Source organism: Neopelma chrysocephalum, unplaced genomic scaffold (genome assembly GCF_003984885.1).
Source record: "Neopelma chrysocephalum unplaced genomic scaffold, ASM398488v2 Primary Assembly neopelma1_286, whole genome shotgun sequence".
NCBI lineage: Eukaryota > Metazoa > Chordata > Aves > Passeriformes > Pipridae > Neopelma > Neopelma chrysocephalum.
Genome location: NW_020897948.1, coordinates 717,928 through 742,436, shown reverse-complemented (window position 1 = coordinate 742,436; position 24,509 = coordinate 717,928). Strand labels below are relative to the sequence as shown.

General features: G+C 55.0%; 1 protein-coding gene across 4 annotated transcripts; it reads right to left on the bottom strand.

Annotated features, from left to right (window-relative positions):
- Window positions 1-363: 363 nt before the first annotated feature.
- On the bottom strand, window positions 364-22,736 carry TP53INP2 (tumor protein p53 inducible nuclear protein 2). Of its 4 annotated transcripts, XM_027704698.1 has the most exons (5): window positions 22,528-22,736; window positions 17,312-17,468; window positions 13,169-13,502; window positions 9,626-9,935; window positions 364-8,169 (listed from the first exon to the last, which is right to left on the bottom strand). In XM_027704698.1, the coding sequence occupies exons 3-5, from the start codon at window positions 13,290-13,292 to the stop codon at window positions 7,917-7,919; spliced, it is 687 nt and encodes a 228-aa protein (XP_027560499.1). In that variant the 5' UTR covers window positions 13,293-13,502; window positions 17,312-17,468; window positions 22,528-22,736; the 3' UTR covers window positions 364-7,916. The 4 variants fall into 4 exon arrangements, with proteins under 4 accessions (XP_027560499.1, XP_027560498.1, XP_027560500.1 ...); XM_027704697.1 differs by lacking the exon at window positions 17,312-17,468; XM_027704699.1 differs by lacking the exon at window positions 17,312-17,468 and having other exon boundaries at window positions 9,626-9,755.
- Between the last annotated feature and the right edge of the window lie 1,773 nt (window positions 22,737-24,509).

The window sequence follows — 24,509 nt, the reverse complement described above, 5'->3', positions numbered from 1 at the left end:
AGGCATCTCTGCCTCTCAGTGGGTGGTGAAAACGTCTCACACTGCAGGGTATGTGCTTGGAGAAACAGATGATGCTGCAGGGATCAGCTCAGCTGGGATTCCGTGCTTTTCCAGGGCAAACTGCATCTGCTTTAGCTCTGTCCATCTCCTACTGAGTTGTAGGGTTTGGGAATGTGGAGGGGAAAAAAATCCCCTCCAACACCTCAGCCTGTGCCATCCCCTCTCCTGCGCATCCCTATCTTCAAAGGGGACGTTCTTCTGTTACCTGTCTCTTACAGAATTGACTTTTAAAAGCTTTTTTAAAAAAACAGAGCTTTTTGGAGACAGATTAACTTGCAGGCTTTAAAAGGAATACACATAAAATAGAGTTTAAATAGTTTTTTTTATTATTTCTTGTGATTTTTCTTTATATTAGATTTCTTTTCTCAGTCAAGAGACAGCATTACAACCTAACAACCAAAACCAGGTTACATACACACAGGCACACTACACAACGTATCCCAGGCAGTCGTGTCCTTCACTCTGTTGACACACAGCAAATGTTTACACAGTGTCCTACGAGGAGGAGACGCCCTTTCCCTACTAACCTCGCTCACACCGACTGAACACATAACACACGAAAAGGACGGATTTTTTTAGCTTTGAGTTTCGGACAAGGTTTCAGTCCTACAGCATAGGTGATGTAGAAAAACGTGGGCCTTGTTTTTGCCTCTTCTCCAAGGTCCAGAGTGGCAGCTGGGCCCCAGTTAAGGCATTCAGCAGAGCCCGGTGATGGAGAGCTGCTTGACGGCCACGTGCCCGCTCTGCCCCAGGCTGGCAGAGGGCCCAGGGCGGCTGGGGATGGGAACATTCTCCGATGCATTTTAGGGAAGGCTTAAGGCAACCTTTTCCAACCTTTCTCTTGAGAGGAAACACCGGCTGTGGAACACGCCGGCTGTTCTGGAGCTCGTCCTTCCTGCTGCTACTGCTCTTGCTCTCCAAGCATGGCCCAGTGAGGAACTGGGGTTTAGGCTGAGCTTTTCAAAGCTGCTAAAAGATTCAGCATCCAAAATGCTAATTGCTTTTTAGCTAAAAAAAAAAATTAATAATCTGAATGTTTTTTGGGGTAATCATTCTGTTGAGCTTCTTTGAAAAGTCTTCATGGCGACTTTAAAAACAACACAGAAACACAGAAATATCAAAAACTGACTCCCCAGTCACCTCTTGCATAGGACTTGTAACTGCAGTTCAGTGATTTATTCAAGTTCTGTAATTGTGTTAAAAAAAGATGACAAACCATGAAAAAGGGTGAAGGCACATGTACAGTCAGTCCAGAATGGGGATGGATAATGTGCAGGGATGAGTTTTACAAGCAGAATACTTGGGGTTGATACATACAGACAGAATATTGCAGTGCTCAGTGGCTCTGTACAAGAACAGTTCTGATACAAGAGAAAATTTTACTAGTTTACTGTTACACCTTGTGCTGTTCCCTCATCCCTCGACTTCCTGAAGCATAAGGCTGAGGATAAGATTTTGGTGAGATTTGGGCACAGCTGCTCCCAACTTCCCCAACAAGGAAACATGAGGTGAATGTGAAAGAGCAGAGGAACTTTGGGCTCCCTGTGCAACCCATTTTTATGTTACACTTAGAACTTACTGTGCCGTTTCCCCCTCCATTTGTAAGGAATAAAATCTTCCCCACATACAGGTAATGAAATAGGATCAGAGTGGAAGGCAGAAGGATTTTCAGGTTTAGTTGTAACAGAACCAAAGCTTTGCAGCAGCTTTCGTGCTCTGGGACATGGGGTCTCATACCTGTATCTCTGGGGCTGGGAAAGCAACCCCCTTGCAGCCCAGGAGGCTCTGCAGGACTGTACAGGGGACACACCTGGGTGTCACCGCTCTGCACAGAAGAATTGAGAAGAGAATCACATGTAAGAGCCATCTTTGCTATTAAATGGAGCTGCTCATCCTCATCATCCTCATCCCTTTAAGGAAAGTTGTGGGTTTAGTTAATGACACAGACTCTTTAAGGAAGCAAAAAGAAAAGCTGGTGGAAGACACATCGATGGACGGCAGGGAAGGGGGAGACCTCCTGCCCAAGCTATGTCCGGCTGTCCAGAGCCCACGGCTGCTAAGTGCTCCCACCACTGGGGTCCTGGAGACAACAGGAGAAGGTGGCATCTCTGACAGGTTTGAGGACACCTCTCACCAAAGGAGGGACCTGCCAGCCAGGCAGAGCCTCTCCCACCGCTGCATCCAGCTTCTTCCTACAGCCACATTCAGGTGACCTGTGGCAGCCACTCCAATCATGAGAATGGGATGAGGATGGAGCCTGTGAGGATGATGGGAAATTACTGACTTTGTATTGAGCATATCTGAGAGAAATGGGCAGAGATGGAAAGCTCCACCCTAAAGAAGACAAGCCCTAAGGAGATCAGCCCCAACTAAGGCCCGTTAATGTCCCCAGAAGGTCTGACAGGTGGGTCTGACCATGGCAGATCCACGGGATGGAGAGGCTGCCAGTGCCGTGGGTGTCTGTCTTCAGGTTCCAGTCCCTGTGAGCAGCTGTGCTGAGGAGGTCACCAGACAGTCCTGTGGTGGAGAAGGACTTGGTGGGAAGCTCTGAGAACTTGGGGACACTTGTGGGGTGCTGGCACATCCCTCCTGCCACCAGCATTTCTGAGTGCAGACAGCAAAGGAGCAGCAAACTTGAGGCACATCCAAGTCACTTGTGGGAATGGTGGTGGCTGACAATCTCTGGTGGCTCGAGAGTCCCCGTGGCACCAGCTGGACACAGATGGCCTCTCATTTTTACCTGGACACTCAGGGAAGACTCAGGGACTGTCACCACCCATCCCCAGGCCAGCGGGGCTCAGCGCTGCCTTCTGGTAGATGCTGAGAACCATTTCGCTTGACTTGAGGTGACCTATCACTTCTTACTGTCCATTTCCTGATTATTAGATGTTTAATCTCTGGGGAATCACTTGTTTTTCAATAAATTCACATGACATTTACTTTCCACTTTATGCAGGGCACTGGAATTTATACTGGTCCTCCAGAGGAGTGACTGCAAAGCTGTGGGAGTCAAGCCTATAACCTCACTGTAGTTTTTTTTCATATTTTTTTTTGTTCTGACTGGTATGATAAGACATCTAAGAGGGTATTTTTCTCCCCACTGGGGTTGGATGGAAGAGGAAAAGGTATCGGTATGATGTAAATGTAAAATTATTGATTAGAAACATGCCTGAAGAGAGAAAATTCCCACAGCGGTCTTTGGGATGAGCCACGCATTTATGTTATCCAGGATGAGAAAGAAACGCCGACTCCCATGAAAAGAATTGTTTTCCTCCCAGATGAAGCTTTTGCAGCAGAGGTTTTTGGAAAGCAGATTTGTGAGTGCAGATTGCAGAGCACTCACACAGGTGAGGAAGGCTTTTGCCGCTACTCCCTTGACAGCCCCCCCAGCCTTGCAGCACAAGCAACAGCCAAAATCCGGGGTGAGGACTTTGTCGTGCTGCCAGTGAGTGTTCTGCATGAGCCTTGGTGTGCCATGGCCTCCAGCCTGGCCTTGACCGGTGCAGGAAGCACAGCCATGGGAAGGTGGGGGGCACGGGAGCATCCTGACGCATCCCAAGAGCGGCACTTCTGCAGGAGGGCCACCCCTCCTGCTCCCGTCCTGCTGGCTGGGGGAGCCTCGCCACACATCGGGTTCATCCATCGCACGAGTACCAGGGCAGCTGGACCAAAACAACTCAACTGAGATGCAAATCTTTCTTGGAGAAGATTCCTACACCATAGGGGCTTCAATGGTGGTGGAAAGATCCTTCCCATTGTAGGGTGTGCTGCCTCCACAAGCTCCAGCCAGCACTGACAGCACAGCCCTCCCAGCTGTCCATCCGTGCCCATTCCTCACTGCAATTCCAGAACAGGGCTGCAAAGCTGCTGCTGTGGCTGGACCCATCTCACCTGTCTGAACCCCAGCACTGCCATGCTGCCCAGAAGACCTGGCATTTACTGAACAGGGATTTGCCCAGGCCTCTCCACCAGGAATTCTTCCTTTTTTATGCTTTCAATGCAAGAAATACAAAAATTTCTTCCCTCAAATCCACCTGTCACCTACATCACCATTTCTCCAGGTGATTGTTCCAATGGCTTCCCCCATCCTGGCTGTCTCCTGATCCCAGTGATGTCGTAGGAGTCAGGCCAGAACACCCAGCTCTGCTGCACTTCCCAAATCCTCGGAGGCTCAGTGCTGAAAATCTGTACCTGGTTGTTCACAGAAAAGTCCAAAAAGAGACAAGCCGCATTCTAGCAATTGTAAGGTGAATTCTCAGGACATGAACAAACAAAGAGGGGCTGCTGCCCAGGAATGCCCCCACCATGAGGGGCCACAGCTTCTTTTCCACACCAGAATGTCCAAGCACCAAACCCTGCAGCTCCTCCAACGCAGCCTGGGCAGCCTCTCACCACCATGTTCTGCCACAGGCCCCGTCCCTGCAGCATCCCTCACAGACCAAACCAAACCCCACATCCTAGCAGAGAAGCCTGGAAAAAAGACATTTTTAAAGACCCCAGCAGATTGGTTTGTCCCTGAGTCTATGCTGTAGTTTCCCCCTACAAAAGTAAAGAAAAGAAAGCAAAATCATCCCAGTTGTCCCAGCAGGACCAGCCCAAGGGCTCCCTGTGAGCACCTTCCCACCAGGAGCACCACACAACTCATCACAAACACTGGGTGTAAAAACAACCCCAACCGACAAACCCCTAAAAAACTCAATCCCACCTACTGAACACCCACACCAGGCTGTGAAGTATCTACACATGCACACAGGTGCACACACCAAAGTTCTCAGTTTTTAAGCACCTTTCATTTGTTTTAAGATTCGAGGAGACAAATAACCTCAATGAAAAGGAATTTTGTTGTTCTGGCAACAATGGACAGGAGGTCTTGCTGCTGAGCAGGAGCACAGGTTGAACACCCTTTTGCCACAGTACAGGGAGGGTGGGTCACACTAGGGGGTGACAGTCGCCTTGCAGGGGGTTGGCAGGTGAGTGTTAGGTGTTAATACACAACAAGTGTGCAAACAACAGATGGGGGTCACAGGAGCAGAGGTTTGCTCTGGTACATGCACTCTGCTAACCTGCTTGGACTCTGGTTTAACCTCTTCATGAAAACATTATTAATAATTTATTAATCCTTTATAAACATACTCTGGATATAAAGTGTGATAATAGTTCTGCTTCATGTCCTGTGCTTGCTGGGCACAGCATGAGGAAAGACACCTCAGACTGGCATGGAAAGAAGAAAGGAAAAGAACAGTTTGCATTTGCTTCTGCAAACCAGCATCACCTGTTGGAAATGGGCACCTGGGGGCTGGGAGCTGGGTGTCAGTGTCAGTGCCATGGCTGCCCCAAGCTCCCCAGGAACATGGCCAAGAGGATCTGGTTCACAACAGATGAGCAGGACACAGAGGAGGATTTCGATGAGGGATTTCTCCTGGGGCACCATTTCCATGCAGACCAGTGGGCACAGGAAAGCCTGGTAGGTGAGACAAGGAGGATCTGCCCTGAGCTCACTGCTGCCTGTTCCTCTGGGAGCTGTGGAGGGTAATGGGGTCGCAACCAGCCTCTGATTTCTGGAGTGCTCTGGAGGGACTGGCGGCGACTTGGACGTGCAGGAGGAGAATTTGCAGTGGAGAACAGGCTGGGGAGCAGGACGTTGTGTGGCTTCTCTAATTCTTGATGTGTATTTGGGCTGGAGAGAAAATGATTCCTCTAATGGTTCTGCCTGGTGGCCACAGAGCAGATCATCCAGCAACACGGGCAGAGCGGGATAGGGAAGGCAGCACCTCATCGGACATCTGGGAGCTCGGGCTCAGCCCCTGCTTGTCATCACAAGAACCTGTGCCAGAGTCCCTACACATGCCATGCTCCTGGTTCACACCAGCATCACTTCAGGGGGAAGAAAAGGCATTTAGTGTGAAGCCCAGGAAGCCAAAGGGGGTAAACATTCCCCTCCAGTCAGTGTCTTCACCAAGAAGACACTAGAGGCGGGACAGGGTGATCTCCAGTGTGGTCTCAGGCTCAGCGAGGGACGGAGGTTGCCAGGAGGCCCAAGGAGTGTGGGACAATGCCAAGGGTGGGGGGTAACGTCGACTTCCCCAGCTCTGTGCTTTTGGGAACGCCACGTCATTGGAGTGGAGGAGAAACGCTGCAGGTGAGCAGCAGCATCCGGCTCCTGTGGGCCAGGCTCCCCAGCCCAGAGCCTGGACCAGTTTGTTTTTAATCTCTTTAAAAGAATTAATAACTACCAGCTGTCTGAGGTTGGGCTCACCACAATTCCTTCAGCCAAGGTCCCTGGCTAATATTAAGGGATGTAACATGGTGAATGGAAGAAACTCCTGTGAAATTAGAATTTTTGGGGGGGTTGTAAGGGTTTTTCTTTTTTCAGAGGGTAGGAATTCAGGCTGTGAGCTGGCCATGAGCCAGATGCTTTCCCAGGGCACAGGGTGCAAAACCTGTCCCTAAAGGGAGGGAGCTGGGGGTGATCAGCAAATTTCTGCTGGGTTTAGAGCCATCTCAGCTGGTGCTGGAGCCAGTGAAAAGTCTAGACCATGTTCCTCCAAAGGCAGAATGAGTCTGTCACAGGGAGGGGAGGGATCTGCATTAAAAATCAACGTTTTCTACAATGGGATTTGGCCCTTCATAGGAAAGGATGCAATTTTTAGTGGGGATGGGGAAAGAAGATGCACCTGTTTCAGCTCCTGTTACAGCAATCCTCTCACTCAGGCCTGCCCCATCCTGACCCTTTGCAGCCACTCCCAGACCCATCTTTGTCCTTACTTCGGCCTCTTCCCTCCGGCCTCTTCTTCAGCATCTCTTCACCACCACCATCGACATGCTTTTGCCACCTCAGGGAAGCTGTGCAGATCCCTGCCTCCACTCCCCTCCCAGGGATTGACACCAGGCAGCCGATGCTCCTTGGCTTGACAGTGCCTCTTCCAAGTACAAAGGTATGGAGGGAAATATATACACACACATATATAGGCATATCTGTAGGGACAGAGGTGTGGCTGGGGCAGGCGAGTGGCTCCAGGAGGAAGGGGCTCGCTCAGGTGGGGCCACCAGCCACGGTGATGCCACCACTGCCCTGGGCTGGCCACCCCTCCCGGCACAGTGGCCAAGGGCTCCGGCACGGCGCTGGGATGGTGCTTTGATTCCTGAGACTGCTTTTAAGGTTAATTTAAAAAAACCACCGTGACGCATCAGAAGCCACCTGGCTGACCCGGCCACAAAGGTTCCACCAGTGCTTCCCACCACAAGCCCCTTCAGGACCCGCAGTGGGGGTTTGTCTTATCATGGTAAAAACGTAACTAAGAAATCAAGGAGGGAGGGGAGTATTTGCTGGTTGTGCAGGGAGGAAACATTACTTAGTGTCATTGACAAGATTTTCCTAAAAATCCCAAATCTCGTGGCTTTGTTTCTCTTTTCACCTTTGCTTGGTGTCTCTGTGACATCCCAGCCTGGCTGTACGTGGAGTCATGATGTGGTGAGGAAAGGCACTGTTGTCACAGGCTTGTCAGGACAAACAGGCTTCGCCATGGATTTTGGGAACAGGTGACTTCCCAGGGAATACCGATTTCCTGTGTGAAGGCTGGCGAGGCTGTGAGGGTGGGGGGGTCAGCACGGCCCTCCATGCCGGCAGCTCCAGAGGTTGCTGGCCCAGCTGGCATCGAGGGCGAGGGGTGAGGGGAGCAGTGAGGGCGGGCGGAGGAAGATGAGGAGTGTGGGCCAGGAGTGCGGGATCGGGGGGCGTGGAGTGGAACCGCAGCCGGTGTCACCGGTGTCCGTGGGGGCCGGCACTCCCGGGGGCTGGTGTCAGGGGGTGAGGGCCCCCTCGGCGGGGCAGCGGCAGCGCGGCCGTCCCAGCGAGGTCAGTAGTTGCAGTGGCGCTGGCAGGGCTGGTGCACGAAGGCCCCGGGGAGCTGCTTGGCGCGGCGGGGCGGGCGCTGCCGGGCGCGGTTCTGCCGCTGCAGCGCCTTCTGGCCCAGCCGGTGCCGCTCCGCCAGCTGCTTGGCCCGCTGCACCCGCTGCGCCTGCCCCACCTTGTCCAGGATGGCCGCCTTCACCGCCAGGGACCGGCCGTGGTGCGCCACGTGCCGCTCCAGCCGCGGCTCCGGCACCTCCCTGCGGAGAGAGGGGCCGTCAGCGGCGCTGGCATCGCCCTCACCCTCCCCACCAAGAAGGGCACCGAGGACGCCAACCCCCTCCCCACACACTGTGCCCTGGGATGGGCCGGGCACCTCCTGCCCCAACAGCCTCCCGAGGGCAGGGATGCTCCAGCACAGGCAGGCTCTGGGACACCTGGACAAATCCAGACACCACCAGGAACGGGGTGTTCCCACAGCCCCCTACTGTGGCTAAGTCCCTTGAGACTGGTCTGTCTCCATTCCACTGTGACTCCTTTTGTCCACTGGCTAGTCTTGAGTCCCCTTTGGCCATTCTCTGTCCCCTCCATCACTGAGGAGCCCCTAAAGCTCTGGAGATCAAGCTGTGGCCCTCAGGGAGACTTTGGAAAGAGAAGTCCTGGAGGAATGGTGTCACTTAGCCAGGAGTAGTGTCCCCTAATCAGGAATGGTGTTCCCTAGCCAAGAATGGTATCCCCTAACTATGAATGATGTCCCCTAGCCAGGAACAGTGTCCCCTAGCCCAGGGTGAAGTTTACCCTGAATTCTCACTCCTCCCTTGTCCCAGTGAGGGGCTCTTGGGGGAGATGCTGGAGGGCTGGGACTGGGGGGCAGCAGGGACCCCACAGCACGGTGGGAGCCGGGGCTCAGCCAGCAGTGGCAGGTGCATGGTTCAGGTTTTCCCTGCGCACTGGAGGCAGCCCTGGGGAAGGACAGAGCTCCAGGCTGTGGTCCCAGGAATGTGTGGGGAGGACTCCAGCCCACAGGCCTTGGGGAGCAGCAGGCAGCAGGGCCATTTGGGGCATTTCTGTTTATTTTCCTCCTGTGCTAAGCTGTAGTTTGGGGCAAGAAGCTGGTGGTGTCCCACTCCCACACAGCTGTGGGATACCCCTGTGCTGGGCCAGCATGGGGTCAGAAGCAGGATCGGGGGAGGCTTCAGCACCTTCCTGCCTGGGGGAGCCAGGGGTCTTCAGGGGACCACTGTGCCCAAAGGCCACCCTGTCCTATTGGGTTTGCTTTGCTTGGGCCATACCTATGGAAAACAACGGCGTAAGCCCAGCCTGGCAACCCCCCAGACTGGTGATGTGGTGACAGGCGGTATTAGCACAGGTGGCATCAGCACAAGTGCCATCAGCCACACCAGGAGACCCTGCTTGGGCAGGGGACACACCCCTCTCCTGCCACAGCCCAGTGCCAAGCTCACCCATGGCCATCCATGACCTCAGCAGAGGATTCTGGGACACAGGGGCTGCCAGCCTTGCACGGATTCTGGCCAGATGTGCAGAGTACTCCCTTGAGATGGGGCATGGGGACACTGATGTCCCCCACTGCTCCACTCTGTCCACGGGACACGCTCTCAGGTGTACGAGGGGATTTGGGATGCCAGGGCTGACCACAGTCCCTCAGTGGGTGCTGGGGCTGCCAGCCCCTCACAAACACCCTCAAAGTGCACTCACCCGGCAGCATCGTCCTCGGGGCCCTCCCCATCCACCTCGAGGGTGCTGGTGACGTAGACGGACATGCTGGGGTGCTCGATGAGCAGGTCCTCCATGGGGCTGCTCCCCACGCCGTCAGGGCCGGGCTCCTCTGCAGTAAAACAGGGGGGAGGGGTGACAAACCAACTCTCGTCCATCAAGCAGGGACCGGCCGGAGCCGGGGAAGCGGCCGGTGGCGGTGGCGGACCGGGGGGCGTCGGGCGGGGCCGCGCCGAGCGCCCGGTACCGCCAGCACCCCCTCGCCGGGCTGGGCCGGGGCGGGCACGGCTGCCTGGGGGCGGGGGTGCAGAGCCATGCGGGGCGAGCGGGGACACACACACATACCATGTACAGTGGGGAGGGGAGGGGGGAGAGAAAGGGGCATCGTTAGTGCAAGAGACACCCCACCGCCACCGCCAGAGACGGGCGCGGCCCCGCGGGGAGGGACACGCCGGCCGTGCCCCCGCCCCAACCAGCACCCACCGCTGCCGAGGGACCCGGCTTCAGCATGGAAAAGAGCCTGGTTAGGCAAGTTGAACCAAAAAGTGGGGGAACCAGCAGGGTTACTGCAGCAGTGGGGTTTTTTCCTTCTCAAAAGAAAGAAAGTTCAGGCAGCAAGAAACGCTGCTTTTGCCTTTTTGGCTGGCACCTGAGCCGTGCCGTGCCGTGCCGCTCCAGAGGAACGCCGGCATGCCTGCACCCACAAACACCACCCAGCACTTTGCAAACATGGAAACCAAGCACACACAGAGGGGAAAAACAGTCCACACCTTTTCTCTGGAAGAAATCACAGGAATAAATTCTTCAGCAAAGGTTTTCGCTGTGCCTTCAACTTCAGTCCCTTAGAGGCCGAATTTTGGGTGCCTGATACGGGAGCTGACCCCCCCACCCCTCCAATGGCCAGCCTTCCTCATCTCTAACTGGCAAAAGCACTTGGGCTGCTGCTTTTCTGGGCTGCTTGTGCTTGGAATTACTGGTGGTGTAATGGGAGGGGAGCCTGCACCTAAGGTTTGGCTCATCAGGGTGCCCACACCCATTCCCAGACTCACCAGGTGGATTCGAGGGAACTGGTGTCAGTGAGGGGGAGGCAGTGCAATATCTATATGGATGCATGTGACCCTGTGACTGGGTGAGGGAGCAGGAGGAATCACAGGTGAATGTGTTCTTGAGTGGAGAAATGCAGTGCATGAGCATGAGCATGGTATTCCCAGCTCTGTGCATCTCCAGCTCCTCCCTTAGCTGATGCCCCAGCCCAGGGCTCAGGACAGGTCACAACTGGCCTTGCAAACACAAGAGTGTCTTTCTCCAGGTCAGTGGATATCAGGCTATTAATAGTTGTTGACATGATGGGCTGTAGATTATTTGTCTGCCTGGAGACAGCCATCGAGCCCGGCTGGAGTGTCCCCGGTCCAGCAGGATTCCCACAACAGGGGTCTGTGGGCACAGGGGCAGGGGGCTCAGTGCAGCCTCTCCAGGGCTCCCTGTTCCCATCCTTTGCCAACCTGGGTTTTAATGTCACAAGCAATTTTTCAAGACCCTCAAATCCCTGGGGATATACTCCCAGCCATATCCTGGGAAATGCTCTTGGCTTCTTCCCTGGGTCCTGAGCAGAGCCAGGCTGGGCAAGGGGGTGAGAGGAGCATCAGAAATGCTCCTGGGAGATCTGGGTAATTTGGGTGCATTTTGGGGTAATGACCAGGCTGAGAGGGACCAAATCTGGAGGCTCCCTAAACTGCTGGGAGGGAGCCAGGCTGGGAGCTGCTGCTGGCCACTACGGCTCCAAAGGGAAGGATGGGGCTGGAGCTTTTAAAGTGCTTCACATAACTCCAGCCTCAGAAATAGGGCTGAAAGAATCTGGTCCCTCACTGCTCAGGGATTGCTGTGGGAACAGAAGGCAATGGAATTAGCAGTGGGATCATCACAAGCAGACGCTGCTGGAAGCCAGCGCTGCACCAAGAGCCCAGCCACATCACTGGGAAAGAAATGGGACTGTTTTGTACCAGAGTCAACCCTTGGTCCCCTCGGAGCCAGCTGCAGTCTCAGACCCAGGGATCAGGGCACAGGCCAGTGTTTCTCTGGCTGGGGAAACTCCTGGCTCCTTCTGGCACGCTTTAGGCACGTGCAGCCGCTGCCAGCTGGATCAGACTCCTGGCAGCTGCACACCCGCTGCTCCAGGGACATCCTTCCAACCAGCCCCCTCCCATGCCACTGCTGTGACCCACTCCAGACAGTCACCTGAGAGCCCAGAGGACAGGGAACCCTGCACAGTTGCCCATGCCCACACCACCCATCACCTCCACCAGCTCTCCATAGTGCTCCCTCCCACGAGGCACAGAGATCCCTGTCCCCCATCCCAGGCTTGTTCCTGCTCTGGTCCTCTCTCCAGGGGATATGGGGGAGAACTCTAATGAACAACTCCCATCACAAAAACAAGCATGGTGGGGACAGGCAGGGAACATCTGCTCAGAGAACTACTGCCTGCAAGAGGGAGGGAGGACAAAACCCTCCTCCTAAACCTGCAGGATACATCTAGTCCCCTGGGCTGGGGCCCCACAGCTAACAGAACACAGGCACCAGGAGCTCCTGCACAGGCAGGCGGGTTTGACTATGGTCACTGCTGGATTTGGAAGGAAAAGGTCATAAAAATATCATTGTAATTGGCTGAGTCATCAATGCCACAACAGAAAGTCCAAGGTCTGTGTGGAGCTGGAGAAGCTCCACACAGAAGGAATTCAATCCATCTGGTTGGTGTCAAACAGGGCTCTGGATGGTTGTCACCATCCCTGGGAAGGAGGAGCCCTGTGGGTTCTCTAGGTACAGGGACCTGGTGCCAAACATCCCTTGTGCTTGGCATGGGCACTGGGAATGAGTTGGGAAGATAACCCCTTTGGAACTGAGATTTGCTCCCCTCAGATGACCCAAACATGGCCAGATCACTGGTGGCACATCCCCAGGTGGGACAGCCCTGACACCTATCCTCTCATGGGGGACAACCCTGGTGTCCCACCAGCTCCTGCTTTGCTTTCAGCAGAGGCAGAGCAGGGAGCAGCTGAGCCTGGCTCCTCCTGGAAAAGTGCTGGCCAGGGCACAGCTCAGCTGCAGCCGGTGGGCAGAGCCTGCAAGGGCTGGGTTTTCCGCCCCACTGAGCCCTGGCGGGCAGGATCACATCAAAACTCTGGATAATCTCCCTGGCTGGTGCCATGCCAGGGTCCCATCCTGGCACAGAGACACCTGGAGGATCCTGAGCAGCTGCAGCCTCGGCCAGGGATGCTGACACTGCTCCCACACTGGTGGAAAGTCAGGAACCACCACTGGGAAAAAGGAGGAGCAGGTCAGGGGGTGGTGCGGTGACCACACAGCTGGGCACCATGGACAGGGCAAGGGGACCAGGGGAGAAAGGATGAAGGGCAGAGCTGATCCCATGTGGTATGAGCTCATCTGCTGACATCTCAAGAGGTTTGCCCTGCTCCGGAAAGACAAAGTTCAACAGAGGCTGTGGGAAGCCAGTCCTGCTGCTTTCCTCACCTGCAAGATCAATTACGAGCCAGCCATCCTCCTCCTCCTCCTCCTCGACAAAGGGCTTGGGCTCCTCTAGGCCCTCTGGTGCATTGCTGTCGCTGAAGAAGAGGCTGGTGAGACGCTGAAACATGGTGGGGAGTGGTCCAGTGGGATGGACAGTGAATTAGAGCTTCTGCTGGGCACCAGCTTCCAGGCACAGAGATGGGAGTGGTGTGCAGGGAGGGGAGAAACAGCCCTCGAGGTCTTGTTGGTGGCGGAGCCGCTTTGCTGCCAGAGGAATCAAAGTTAAGTGGTGTGTAGTGCAATTGTGAGATTCTTCACTTGGCTTCAGTGCAAAGGCCTGTAAAAGGAGAGAAAAAGGAATAATGCATTAGAACTGGCTGGCAACATGGCAAAATATCCCAGGAGCTTGGACAGGCCTGAGGGGACAGCAAAAAGGTAGCTCTGGCACTGATCTGTGCCATGGGCTGTCCCAGATGGTGGCACCTCCAAGGGCATCAGGCACGATGTCTGAAAGCAGCAGTGAAGGGCTGGGTGCCTGTGCTCTGGAGCCTCCACCGGCATTGAGTCCCATATCGTGTCCCCTTCCTCACAGGCGGGGTCTCCCAGGGGACCCATCCACCAGAGCTGGCAGGGACAGAGCCAAACACTGTCCCCAAGTCAGGTGAACATGCCTCACAGCAGGAAGGGTGAGGAGAGCATTATCAGAGAATCACAGAATGGTTTGGGTTGGAAGAGACCTTAAAGACCATCCTGTTCTACCACCCTTGCCATGGGCAAGGACACCTTCCACCAGCCCAGGTTGCTCCAAGCCCTGTCCAACCTGGCCTTGGACACTTCCAGGGATCCAGGGGCAGCCACAGATTCTCTGGGCAACCTGTGCCAGGGCCTCCCCACCCTCACAGGGAAGAATTTCTTCCCAATATCCCACCTAACACTGTCCCTTTCAGTTGGAAACCATTCCCCCTTGTCCAAAGTCCTTCTCCAACTCTCTTTGAGCCCCTTCAGGCACTGGAAGGGGCTCTCACGTCTCCCCGGAGCCTTCTCTTCTCTGGGTGAACACCCACAGCTCTGTCAGCCTGGCTCCAGAGCAGAGGGGCTCCAGCCCTCAGAGCATCCCCATGGCCTCCTCCAGACTTGCTCCAACAGCCCCACACCCTTCTAGTGCCCCAGAGCTGGAGGCAGCACTGCAGGTGGGGTCTCACCTGAGCAGAGCAGAGCAGAGGGGCAGAATCCCCCTCTCACCTGCTGCCCACGCTGTGGGATGAGCCCAGGATGCTGTTGGCACTCTGGGCTGCCAGCACACACTGTTGGCTCATGTCCAGCCTGTCATCCCAGCCCCTGGTGAGTCTCTGCCCCATCTATGCTCATCGTTGTTTTACCCCTGGGGAAGCACATCTCCCTTGGTGTGGGCAGAGGTCAGCACTCACTAACTTCATTAATGACTGCCAAGCTTCTGGCAAGGCACAGGGACAGCAGCCACAAGGTGCAGACTGTTATTTGTGTGGACAAAATACCTTTTGGTCCAGAGACATTAAAGGGCATTAAAATGCCATCAGGAGCTCCATGAAGGGAGAGGAGTGAATGGGGTGCTGCCATGCTTGGCACACTGACATGGGTGCATTCAGAGGGTAAATCCCCAGTTCATGGCTCTGTCGACCAAGGGGCCATGGAGCCTGTGAGTGTTCCTCCACCCTGGTGAAGCCCTACCTGCTCTAGGCAGTGTGGAAAAGGAAGGGTGCAGGGAGGCACAATGTGCCCATACACGTCCCAGTCCTCCAGCAGCTCAAGTTTTAACTGAGACCTGCCTCCCAGTGAAGTGGCTTCTCCAGCCCCAGCATCCTGGGAAGGTGGCTGGCCTGGACACTCTCTGAAGTTCTGGGGATCAGGCATCATTCATCCCTGTGGGATGGCTGTGCCTTTTGCTGTCTCTCAGGTGGCTTGGTAGGTACAACATCTGCTCCACAAGGCAGAAAATGAGAAATCAAGGGAGCCTTACCCCTGGATGGGATCCCCTGGGCATCATGGGCTCTGCTCTCTGCCACCCCCAGGTGCAGAAGAGAGTGATGGAGCAGCCCTGAAGCACACAGCTCTCCCTCCCCGGCATGGCCAGGGCAGCAGTATGACACTACCTGTCCCCTTGAGCAGTTTGCAAGCCCCAGGTGACTCAGTTGCCCCAGAGGCACAGGGCAGACCATGGGCTACAGCTGTACCCAGCTCCAGATCCCAGTGCTCAGGGGTCCGGCCCAGCTTCCCAGTCCCTCTGGGATGGCTTGGCTGAGGCTCATGGAGCATCTCACCAGGATGAATCAGAGGTCAGGGAGGACTCCCTACTCTGTGTCCTTAGAGGGTCCCTGGCTTCCCCTGAAGCCACTGAGCAGGGAGGTTTTGGGCACTGAGACATGACAGAGTTGTTTCTCTGACTGCAGCCTGAGCCCTCACCTCCCAGCCCCCATCACAGCCACGACTGTGGCAAGGCCTCAGCTATTCTGTTATCCTCCAGTGCTCACGATTGAGTTATCCAGACACCCCCTTTACCACATCATTAAAGCATAACAGTATAAGTTAGGGAAACAACGGGAAGAGGGGCTGACACCCAGCTGGGCACTGAGCAGAACCCAGCCCATTGGGCTCCCTCGTGTGCTCCACATTGAGGGAATGGGATTCCCCTCCCACGGGATGTCCATGTGCACCCATCCTCCTCTGGGCCAGGCTGGCAAAGGGCACCAGGGTTGGCCCTGAGGGCTGTGGCACACAGCCACAGCTTCATCTCATGTCAGCTCTACCTAGAAACCTGGCATCTGCCTGAGCACTTGCCTATTCAGTAAATAGCTTTTAATATTATATTAATGTTATTTATTTAAGAAGTTTATTAAATATCGAAGAGTGGCAGAAACCCCACATCTCCCAGGTACCTGCTGGTGATGTCTCGGGGCCTCCTGCTGTTTTCTCCTGCCCAGGTCCCCAGGCAGGAGGGAACAGGGCAGCTCGTGGCAGGCACAGAGGTCATGGGGGCTCCAGTCCCCCAAGGCTCTGGCCCAGTGTGAGGCCAGGAGGGGGTTCCTGTGCTTATTGAGCTGGAGCATTCCCAGGCTGGCAGAACTGCAGAGCCAAAGCTGACCCAGTGTCATGAGGCAGGTCCTCAGGGTGACACACTGGGGCTGGGGACAGCAGGGTCCCCTGTGCTGTACCCCAAGCCCTCCATGCTGGGAGGACACTGTCAATGCTCTTGGCCTGCTTCATGCAATTTTCAGTCTTTCCCCCTGCCTAGATGTGGATGTCACCCAACAGCAGAGCTGGGGACAAGAGCTGGCACATGGGGACAGGGGAGGGCAGCAGCCCCAGTTTGGCTTCCAGGGAAAGGTCACCCAGAAAAGCACCCAAGCAGCTACCACAGGCCAGGGGCTGAGCCAGGCAAGGATTCTCCCTGTTGCCTCAGCAAAGCCAGTCTGGCATGTCTTGCTGCCAGGCTTGGCACCACCAGAGTGCTCCCTTCGCTCTGTGGGCTTGGCTTTGGGAGCCCTCAGCAAGGAGCTCATCCTCCAGCAAGCTCAAAGCCAAATGACCAATAACACAGTCAAAACTTTTTAGTTTTCTTTCGTTAAAACATGACAACAGCTTTAACTGGACAGTAGAAAGGTTGCTCCCTCTCTGCCCCTTCGGGAATTTGCTGCTTAAAGACTGGTCCCCAAAAAATCACAGGGTGCAGGCAATGGGCCAGTCAGGAGCTAAGGTGTTTGGACTTCCCGTACCCACCCCAACCCAGAGGTAACCTGCCTTTTCTGAAGACACAGCAGACACTATTATTTTCAATTGTCCTCTCCCCCAAATTTAACTTCATTTTCCTTCTCTCAATAATTAAAGAGCCTGAGACCACACTCCCATCACTCACAGTCAGCGCTGTGATAAGGGGTCAGCAGGGGCTGTCCTGGGTCAGCAGGGGCTGTCCTGCTCCAGAGGAATCCCACGGCACTACAGAGGGTTAGGCAAAGGGCAGGGGGCTGCAGGCAGAGCACAGGGGCTCATGGGCAGCTGTGACAGCTCTGGGGGAAGCAGGAGAGAGTTAAAAACTGCCCCAAGAGCAAAACTTGATAATTTTAAAGGATCATTCCCCAAAGAATTCAAGTAAGCCACCAGCTATCACCCTACCTGAGCCAGGGAGCGTGGGGTGGCCTTGAACCCCTCACTGGTGCAAGGGGGTCCATGCTGTACCATGGAGCATGGGTGGGCTACAGTGGCAGAGTCAGCCCGATGGTGGTGCCCAGGGAGCTGTGGAGGGCTCCTGACACAGCCCTCAAGATCAAACCTGCAGGGTGGAGGCAGGAGTGAGATCCTGGCGAGCAAGGGCCAAAATGAGAGTTAATCCTCCCCCTCACTTTATCCTGTCTGCTCTGAAAAACTTGGATTAAAGAGGCAGGATGAGGTTCTGATCTCCAAAACTCAGCAAGTTTGTGGATGACACCAAACTGTGTGGTGCAGTTGATTGAGCAGAGGGAAGGGATGTGGCATCCTGAGGGACCTGGGCAGGCAGGAGGAGCGAGCTCATGTGAACCTCAAGCAGTTCAACCAGGCCAAGTGCAAGGTCCTGTATCTGGGTCAGGGCAACCCCCAGCATCAGCACAGGCTGGGGGCTGGGTGGGTTGAGAGCAGCCCTGGGGAGAGGGACTTGGGGGTCCTGGTGGGTGACAAATCAGATGTGACTTGGCCATATGTGCTGGTACCCAGAAACCAGCCCTGGGCTCATCCCACACTGTGGGCAGCAGGTGAGGGTGGGATTCTGCCCCTCTGCTCTGCTCAGGTGAGACCCCACCTGCAGTGCTGCCTCCAGCTCTGGGGGCTCAGCACAGGAACGACATGGAGCTGCTGGAGAGAGTCCAGGGAGATGCTCTGAGGGCTGGAGCCCCTCTGCTCTGGAGCCAGGCTGAGAGAGCTGGGGGTGTTCACCTGGAGAAAAAAACGCTCCAGGGAGACCTTAGAGCCCCTTCCAGTACCTAAAAGGGTTCCAAGAGAGCTGGAGAGGGACTTGGGACAAGGGATGGAGGGACAGAACACAGGGGGAATGGCTTTCAACTGACAGGGGACAGGGTTAGATGGGATATTGGGAAGAAATTCTTCCCTGTGATGGTGGTGAGGCTCAGGCTCAGGTTGCCCAGAGAAGCTGTGGCTGCCCCATCCCTGGAAGTGTTCAAGGCCAGGTTGGACGGGGCTTAGAGCAACCTGGTCTAGTGGAAGATGTCCCTGCCCACTGGCAGGGAGATAGGAACAGGATGGTCTTTAAGGTCCCTTCCAACCGAAACCATTCTGTGAGTCTGCGATCTCCCAGCCACCCGAGAAGGGAGCAGCTTCTGGCCAATGTGATCAGGGCTTCAGCTGCTCCAGACCCTCTCTGCAAGCCACCAAGAACATCAGCTCCTCCATCAGCTCATCATGGAGAGCTGGGGGTGACCTCTTCAGCCTTTCACAAAGTAAAAGACTTCTTGGCCAGCTGCTACCCAGACAACGAGATAGCCATATGCCATCTCAGTCTCAGCAGGTTCCACTAGGCACTTCTCTGGCTGGGACAGCCCACAGCCATCAGCAGATCAAGCTCTGAAGTTTCTCCAGGTATTTGGAAAGCCTCTGCTTTCCCTGTGGGAAGTGCTTGCCCCATTTACACCAGGGGAACTGGGGCTGGCAGCCTCACAGGAACTGCAGCACGGGAGGGACCCGAATGTGTCCCTGCCAGGGGATTTAAGTCACTGCTGTGCCTTGTCACCAGGCACAGGTGGTGTCCACATAAGCAGTTTGGATCAGGAGGTGGCTTTTCTGCCTGGAGAAGGTGTGTCCCAGGTGTCCTCCCCCTTGGGACACAAGGGGACTGCCCATGCACCACATCCTTGGGGCTGAGCTGCTACAGAAACCACACACTCACCTCCTGTCCCCTGCCAGAGCCAGAGCCACCACCACAGGACAGCTGCCATCCTTCCTAGGCTTCCACAAACCTCCTTACTTGGCATGACAACTCCATCCCAGCCACTGCCAGCATGAGGGGACAGCCCACAGGTGACACTCACTTGGGGACAGAGGAGTTTCTAAATGAACGTTTATCAGAATCCTTCCACAAAGTCCAACGAGCCAGAAGGTATTAAACATTAAAAGTTAAAGTAGGAGTAAGGAAACCACAATGCATCAAGTTATTTTTTCCCCTTCAGAAACCTCAACACGGTAATTAGTTTTCTGAGTCACCATTGCTGCAAATAACCCCAGGAGCTAAGAATAGGCAACAGGAGCGGCAGTAAAGCCCCGGGATGCACCCGGAGCTCGCCAGGGTGGGAGCTGCAGCGTCGCAGGACTGGCAGCTCTTAAAAGTCACAGTCTGCAAGAACAACAGCAACTCCCCTTGGAAATGGCAACAGGCTCCCTGAAACTTTCCATAAATACTCGGCGGCGGGAGGGATGCTGCTGCCAGGCGGCAGGAGCGGTCCTTCCTTGGCAGAGCTAAGAATACCCCACGCAGTCATCCCGGCAGGCGGCGGAGGTATAAATCAGGTGCCTTCCTCCAACCCACTTGGGAAATGGGATTTTCAACTCATTTTACCTAAATTAGGCAAGCGTTTCACAGGCTCTCTGTGCTGGATGTATCAAAGTCCTAAACCTGGCACAGAAACACAGAACAAAGAAGGGGGTCCAGCACCTGCACAGCTTAGGGGGGCTCTGCTCATCACCCCCAAAAATGACTAGTGCATCATCCCTGTACTGTCCTCTATCCATCCCTATCAAGAGAGGGACCAGAGTGGACAAGGGCCTGCCTGGGACAGTTTGGCAGGGCTGGATTAATTGTGGGACACTGGTCCCCCTTGCTTTGCCAGCAGCCTCATTGAGGGGGTTCCCCCAGGGGGAGCCCTGGGCACAGGGGCAGAGCTGCACCCCAAGGCTGCTGCCAGCATGGACAAACCAGAGGCTGATTCACAGCTAGAGCCTCTTCTGCAGCAGATCAGGGGAGTGGAGAGGTGAGAAAGCAGGGAGCAGTTAGAAAAATCCCAAAAAAACTTCTTAATCATGAGACTCTTCTTAATAATGGCAGACCAAGCCAGCACCTAAAAGGGCTTTCCTAAGCCAGTCCAGGAGCTCAGTGGGGACTGCAGTCCCCACATGCTCCTCCAGATCACACTTGAAGGAGGGGGACCCTGCACAACTGGGAGAATATGTTTTTCCTGGAGCTGGTGTCCCCATTCGCAGCAGCTCTAGTGTCACTGCTGCAGGAAGCTGCTTACCCCAAGAACAAAAGTGACCTTGTGCTGTTTGATGTCATCACACACAGTCCTGGAAAATCTGTCAGTGTTCAGCAGGATCTGAGCAACCAGGAAATTTTAGATTTGCCATGAGCTGTCCTATGAAACTTTAGAAGTTTCCTCTCTAGGATGCACGAGGTGAAGCATCCCGAGGAGCACCAGGAGGGGAGCAGCCCAACGTTACACCCTCATAAATCGCAGAGGCTGAACTACCTGGCACATTGGACTTTGACACCACAGAAGCCCCAAGCTCCCCACTATTTCCCCCAAACCCACTTGGCCCCCCCCTTGCCAGAGTAGGGCTCGCTGTGCAGTCAGCACTAAAAACCTCTTAGATACAACTTCACATTGCAGGTTTTTCCAGTCTTGCTACGACCAGGGGCTATCGGTTTATTATCCAGGGGAAAAACTTTCATTATGCTTTTCCCTTTGTGTTTAGCCAGATAAGCACCAGTTTCATGCAACAGGTTCCTAACGGTGACAGTGAGTTACAGCAGACAGCTTTTGTCTTTTTTTGTTGTGTGTTTGTTTGGGGTTTTTTTTTTGGGGGGAGGACGAAAAATAAAAGGAGAGGAAAGTTTTAGAGTAAAAAAACCCATAGTTCTTGGCACTTTGTAGACTAAACCCAGTGGGAAAGCAGGTCCAGCACAGTCCTGTACCAGAGCCCAACACCTGCTTCTGGGAGGGTTTCTGGGATGGTTTCCTATCCCAGCAAAACCTTGGCCAAATGAGTGACAGCACTTGGCACCTGCCCAGCTCAGCCTTCGCTGGTGCAGCTTCAGCACTGCGTGTTGCTGGGCCCAAGAGAGACACTTAAAATCAGTATTTTGGGATCCCAGGGTGCCAGTGCCTTTGCTCAGGCATTCTGGGAAGGGCTGTAGCTCCACTGTACTCAAGACATATGTATGAAAGAATTAAAAAAGCAATAATGTACTTTTTAACACATTTCTACAGTTACACTCCACAGAATCCAAGTTTTAACACAATGAGCCCCCTTGGATGGAAGCAGGAGTAGTTCCCAGGGCCTGCCAGGCTCAGCCAAGCTGAGGAGAGAGGCATTAAACCCAGGGGAAAGTTGCCTGTTTAGGATTTATGTCATTTTTGAGCTGTCCCAAAGCAGGTGCTCTTAGGGCAGCAATAACAGAAGGATGTGGTACCTGATGGACTCCTGGGCTCAGCATCCTGAGATGTGGTGGAGCTGCCCCACAGCACAGATGTCAGCATGGCACTGCCAGCACATTTCCCCTGCCACGCACAGCCCTTCCCAGGAATCACAATTAAACTCAATAAAAATATGAAAGCACACTTCCAAATCTCATTAAAACCAGTGGGATATATGAAGGAAAGCAAGATCTAAAGATGGAGGGATTCCAAAACACCAAGGATTTGCTGGAAATCAATTAAATAGATAATAAATTTCTGTATTCTAGATTTGCATATATTTACATTCTTTACACGTATTTATTTTATATAGTATATTATATACACTATATTTCATATAGTATATAATATATACTATATAGTATAGGAAGGTGTCCCTGCCCATGGCAGGGGGTTAGAACGTGATGATCCTTAAGGTCCTTCCCAACCAAAAACCATTCTGTATATTTTATATGTTTACATATATTTATATTACATTTATAATTATACATTCACATTCCTTTTCCAAAAAGCCAAACAGCCTCTAAACAACACGGGGGGGGATACACCCGTGTTTCCTGCTGGGAAATTGCCACAGCCGCGACTGGCACGGGAAGGACACGCGGGGCCACCCACGCGTGGCCACTGCGGGTACCTCCCACGTGCCCCCATGTCCCCCCCGGGCCCGGCGGGGTCACCGCGGGACAGGGGGGGGACAGTTATGACGTCTCAATGTCATATGCAAATGAGGCGACGTCACTGCAGCGCAGCCAATGGGAGCGCGGAACGGCCGCGAGTCTTAATCCGGTGATGAAGAAACAAACAACAGGCGGGGGGGACGCGGCGCCGGGGGGTCCCGGGGACACCCCCCCCCTGCAGGGTGCCCCCTGCCCGCACGGGCAGAGCCCGCTGAGCCCCAACCCCGCGGCCCGACCCCCGTCCCGCGGGACTCACCGGTGGTGGCGGTGTCGGGGCGGCGGGAGGCGCTGAGGTAGAGCCGGTGCCGTGCGGTGGCGGTGGCGGTGCTGTTCGGTGCCCGGTGCCGGTGTCGGTGCCCGGTGTCGGTGCCCGGTGTCAGTGCCGGTGTCGGTGGGTGCCGAGCGGACCCCCCGGTTGTGCCGCGCACCCGCCGCTCCCCCGCACAAATCGGGACCTTCCCACAGCTGAGCGTGACGTCACAAAGCGGCCCCGCCCCCTCGCGCCCGCAGCCAATGGGGGGGCGCCGCCGGAGGGCGGGGCCGGCGGGGCCCGGCCCGGGTGGGGACGGGGGGACACGGGGGGACACGGGGGGGGGGGCAGCCCGAGCGTGTCCGAGCCACGGGGCCCAGAGTGGGGCACAGCCCGCGGGAAGGGGGCGGCGAGGGGCTGGGGACCCCCGGCGTGCGGGGGGAGAGGGGCTCGGGGAGCGGGGGCAGGGAGGAGATGGACGAAAAATAAGAGCTGAAGCCGTAAGAGCCCCGATGGCGCCCAGCCCCGCCCGCAGCGCCCCGAGGACGCGCGTGTGGGGGACAGGAGGGGTGCGGGGGATGCGCTGGCCCTGCCGAAGGGCAGGGACGGAGTCTCGAGGATTCTCGGACACCCGCTCCCTTCTCCTGCTGCACTGAGGGAGCCTCATCCAAAGAGAAACTTTGGTGGGACACAAATGAGGGGGCTGCGGGTGAGTGAGGGGCTGAACCCCCTGGGTGGGGCACACGGTCATTACCCCACCTGCGAGAAGAGCAGAGGTCTGGGGGGACCTGCAGACCAGAACATCCCAGGAGTGTCACTGCCCCCCAGGATGCTCAGCAGCACCAGGTTTGCCTTTGTCCTCAGCACAGGGACCAAGGGTTTGGTTTGACTCTGTGCCAGGTTTGTCACACGGCAGGAAATTGTCCATATAAAGATAGAACATTTATTAAAACAGTCATTAATGGAGCAGTTTGGGTGTCTGAGTCATGCATGGAACAGTTAGGACTCATCTGGCATCACAGGTGAGAATTCCCCATCGCAAATTCACAAGAGGCAGAATTTAATTGTGTCTTATTCAACCCGAGGTCACAAATTAAATAACATTTAGTCTCCTGTAATTGAAGGATCTTGCAGAAGAGTGTAAACCATTTTGGGAGGAGAGCTGCCACCCCGCAGAGCTCCTACCCCACCTTGCAGGGAGGAGAGCAGAAGCCTGTGAAGCTTGAAACAGTCCTAAGCAGAAAATTTGGGATGTCCATGGAGGGCATTTTGAGCTGGCCACGGCAGTTTCAGTTAATGGAGGTGCCCAGCACTATTGAGCACAGGGGGGAAGGAGCTACAGGAGACACCCAGAAGTTACAGCATAACCGCACTTGACCCCCAACCTGGTCCCTGCCTGAAGCCAACAGCTCCTGCTGCCCACGGGGGTTCATTTTGCTGCTTTTACTAGTTTCACACAGTGATTACAACATGGCTCCTGCTGGCTGCGGCAGGAGTGCAGAAATTAACCTTTAATCCCAATGCTGGAGAGGAGTGGATATAAATACATGCAGCAGAATGAATCTTGCTAGGGTGAAACACGTCCCAGGGCAAATTGCCCCATTTGTGCTGGCATATGCCCTAAAGGGCTGGTTTAATGGGATGGCCCTCTCTTCCTTTCCATTGGCATGGGAAAGGTTTCGGTCTCTGCTGCACCCTGCCTTGGGCTTTTACTGCAAAAAAGGAGTGGCAGCCCCCTCCCAGGCAGCGTGCAGCCCCAGTGATTTATTGCTGGGGGAAGATGCTGCACACACAACAAAGCAGAGGAGTGAACTTCTCGCCATCCTGGGACCACCAGCACAGGCTGCCAGTCCCTGCAGGGCCCGGCCGGGGGGCTGCGGTCGGGGGGCTCCAGTGCTGGATGACAGCTGTACTGAGGCAGTGGAAATGGCTTTAATCTTGCCAGTGCAGGGCACAGTGGGCAGGAAGCTGTGGTGGCCCAGCCCTCA

Excerpts from the sequence above, each read along its gene's own strand:
- TP53INP2 (XM_027704698.1), bottom strand. The coding sequence starts at position 13,292 with ATGTTTCAGCGTCTCACCAGCCTCTTCTTCAGCGACAGCAATGCACCA. Across the intron at positions 9,936-13,168 it reads GCTCGTAATTGATCTTGCAG|GCAGCCGTGCCCGCCCCGGC; the intron begins GTGAGGAAAGCA and ends CCCCGCCCCCAG. Across the intron at positions 8,170-9,625 it reads CCCGAGGACGATGCTGCCGG|GGAGGTGCCGGAGCCGCGGC; the intron begins GTGAGTGCACTT and ends CTCTCTCCGCAG.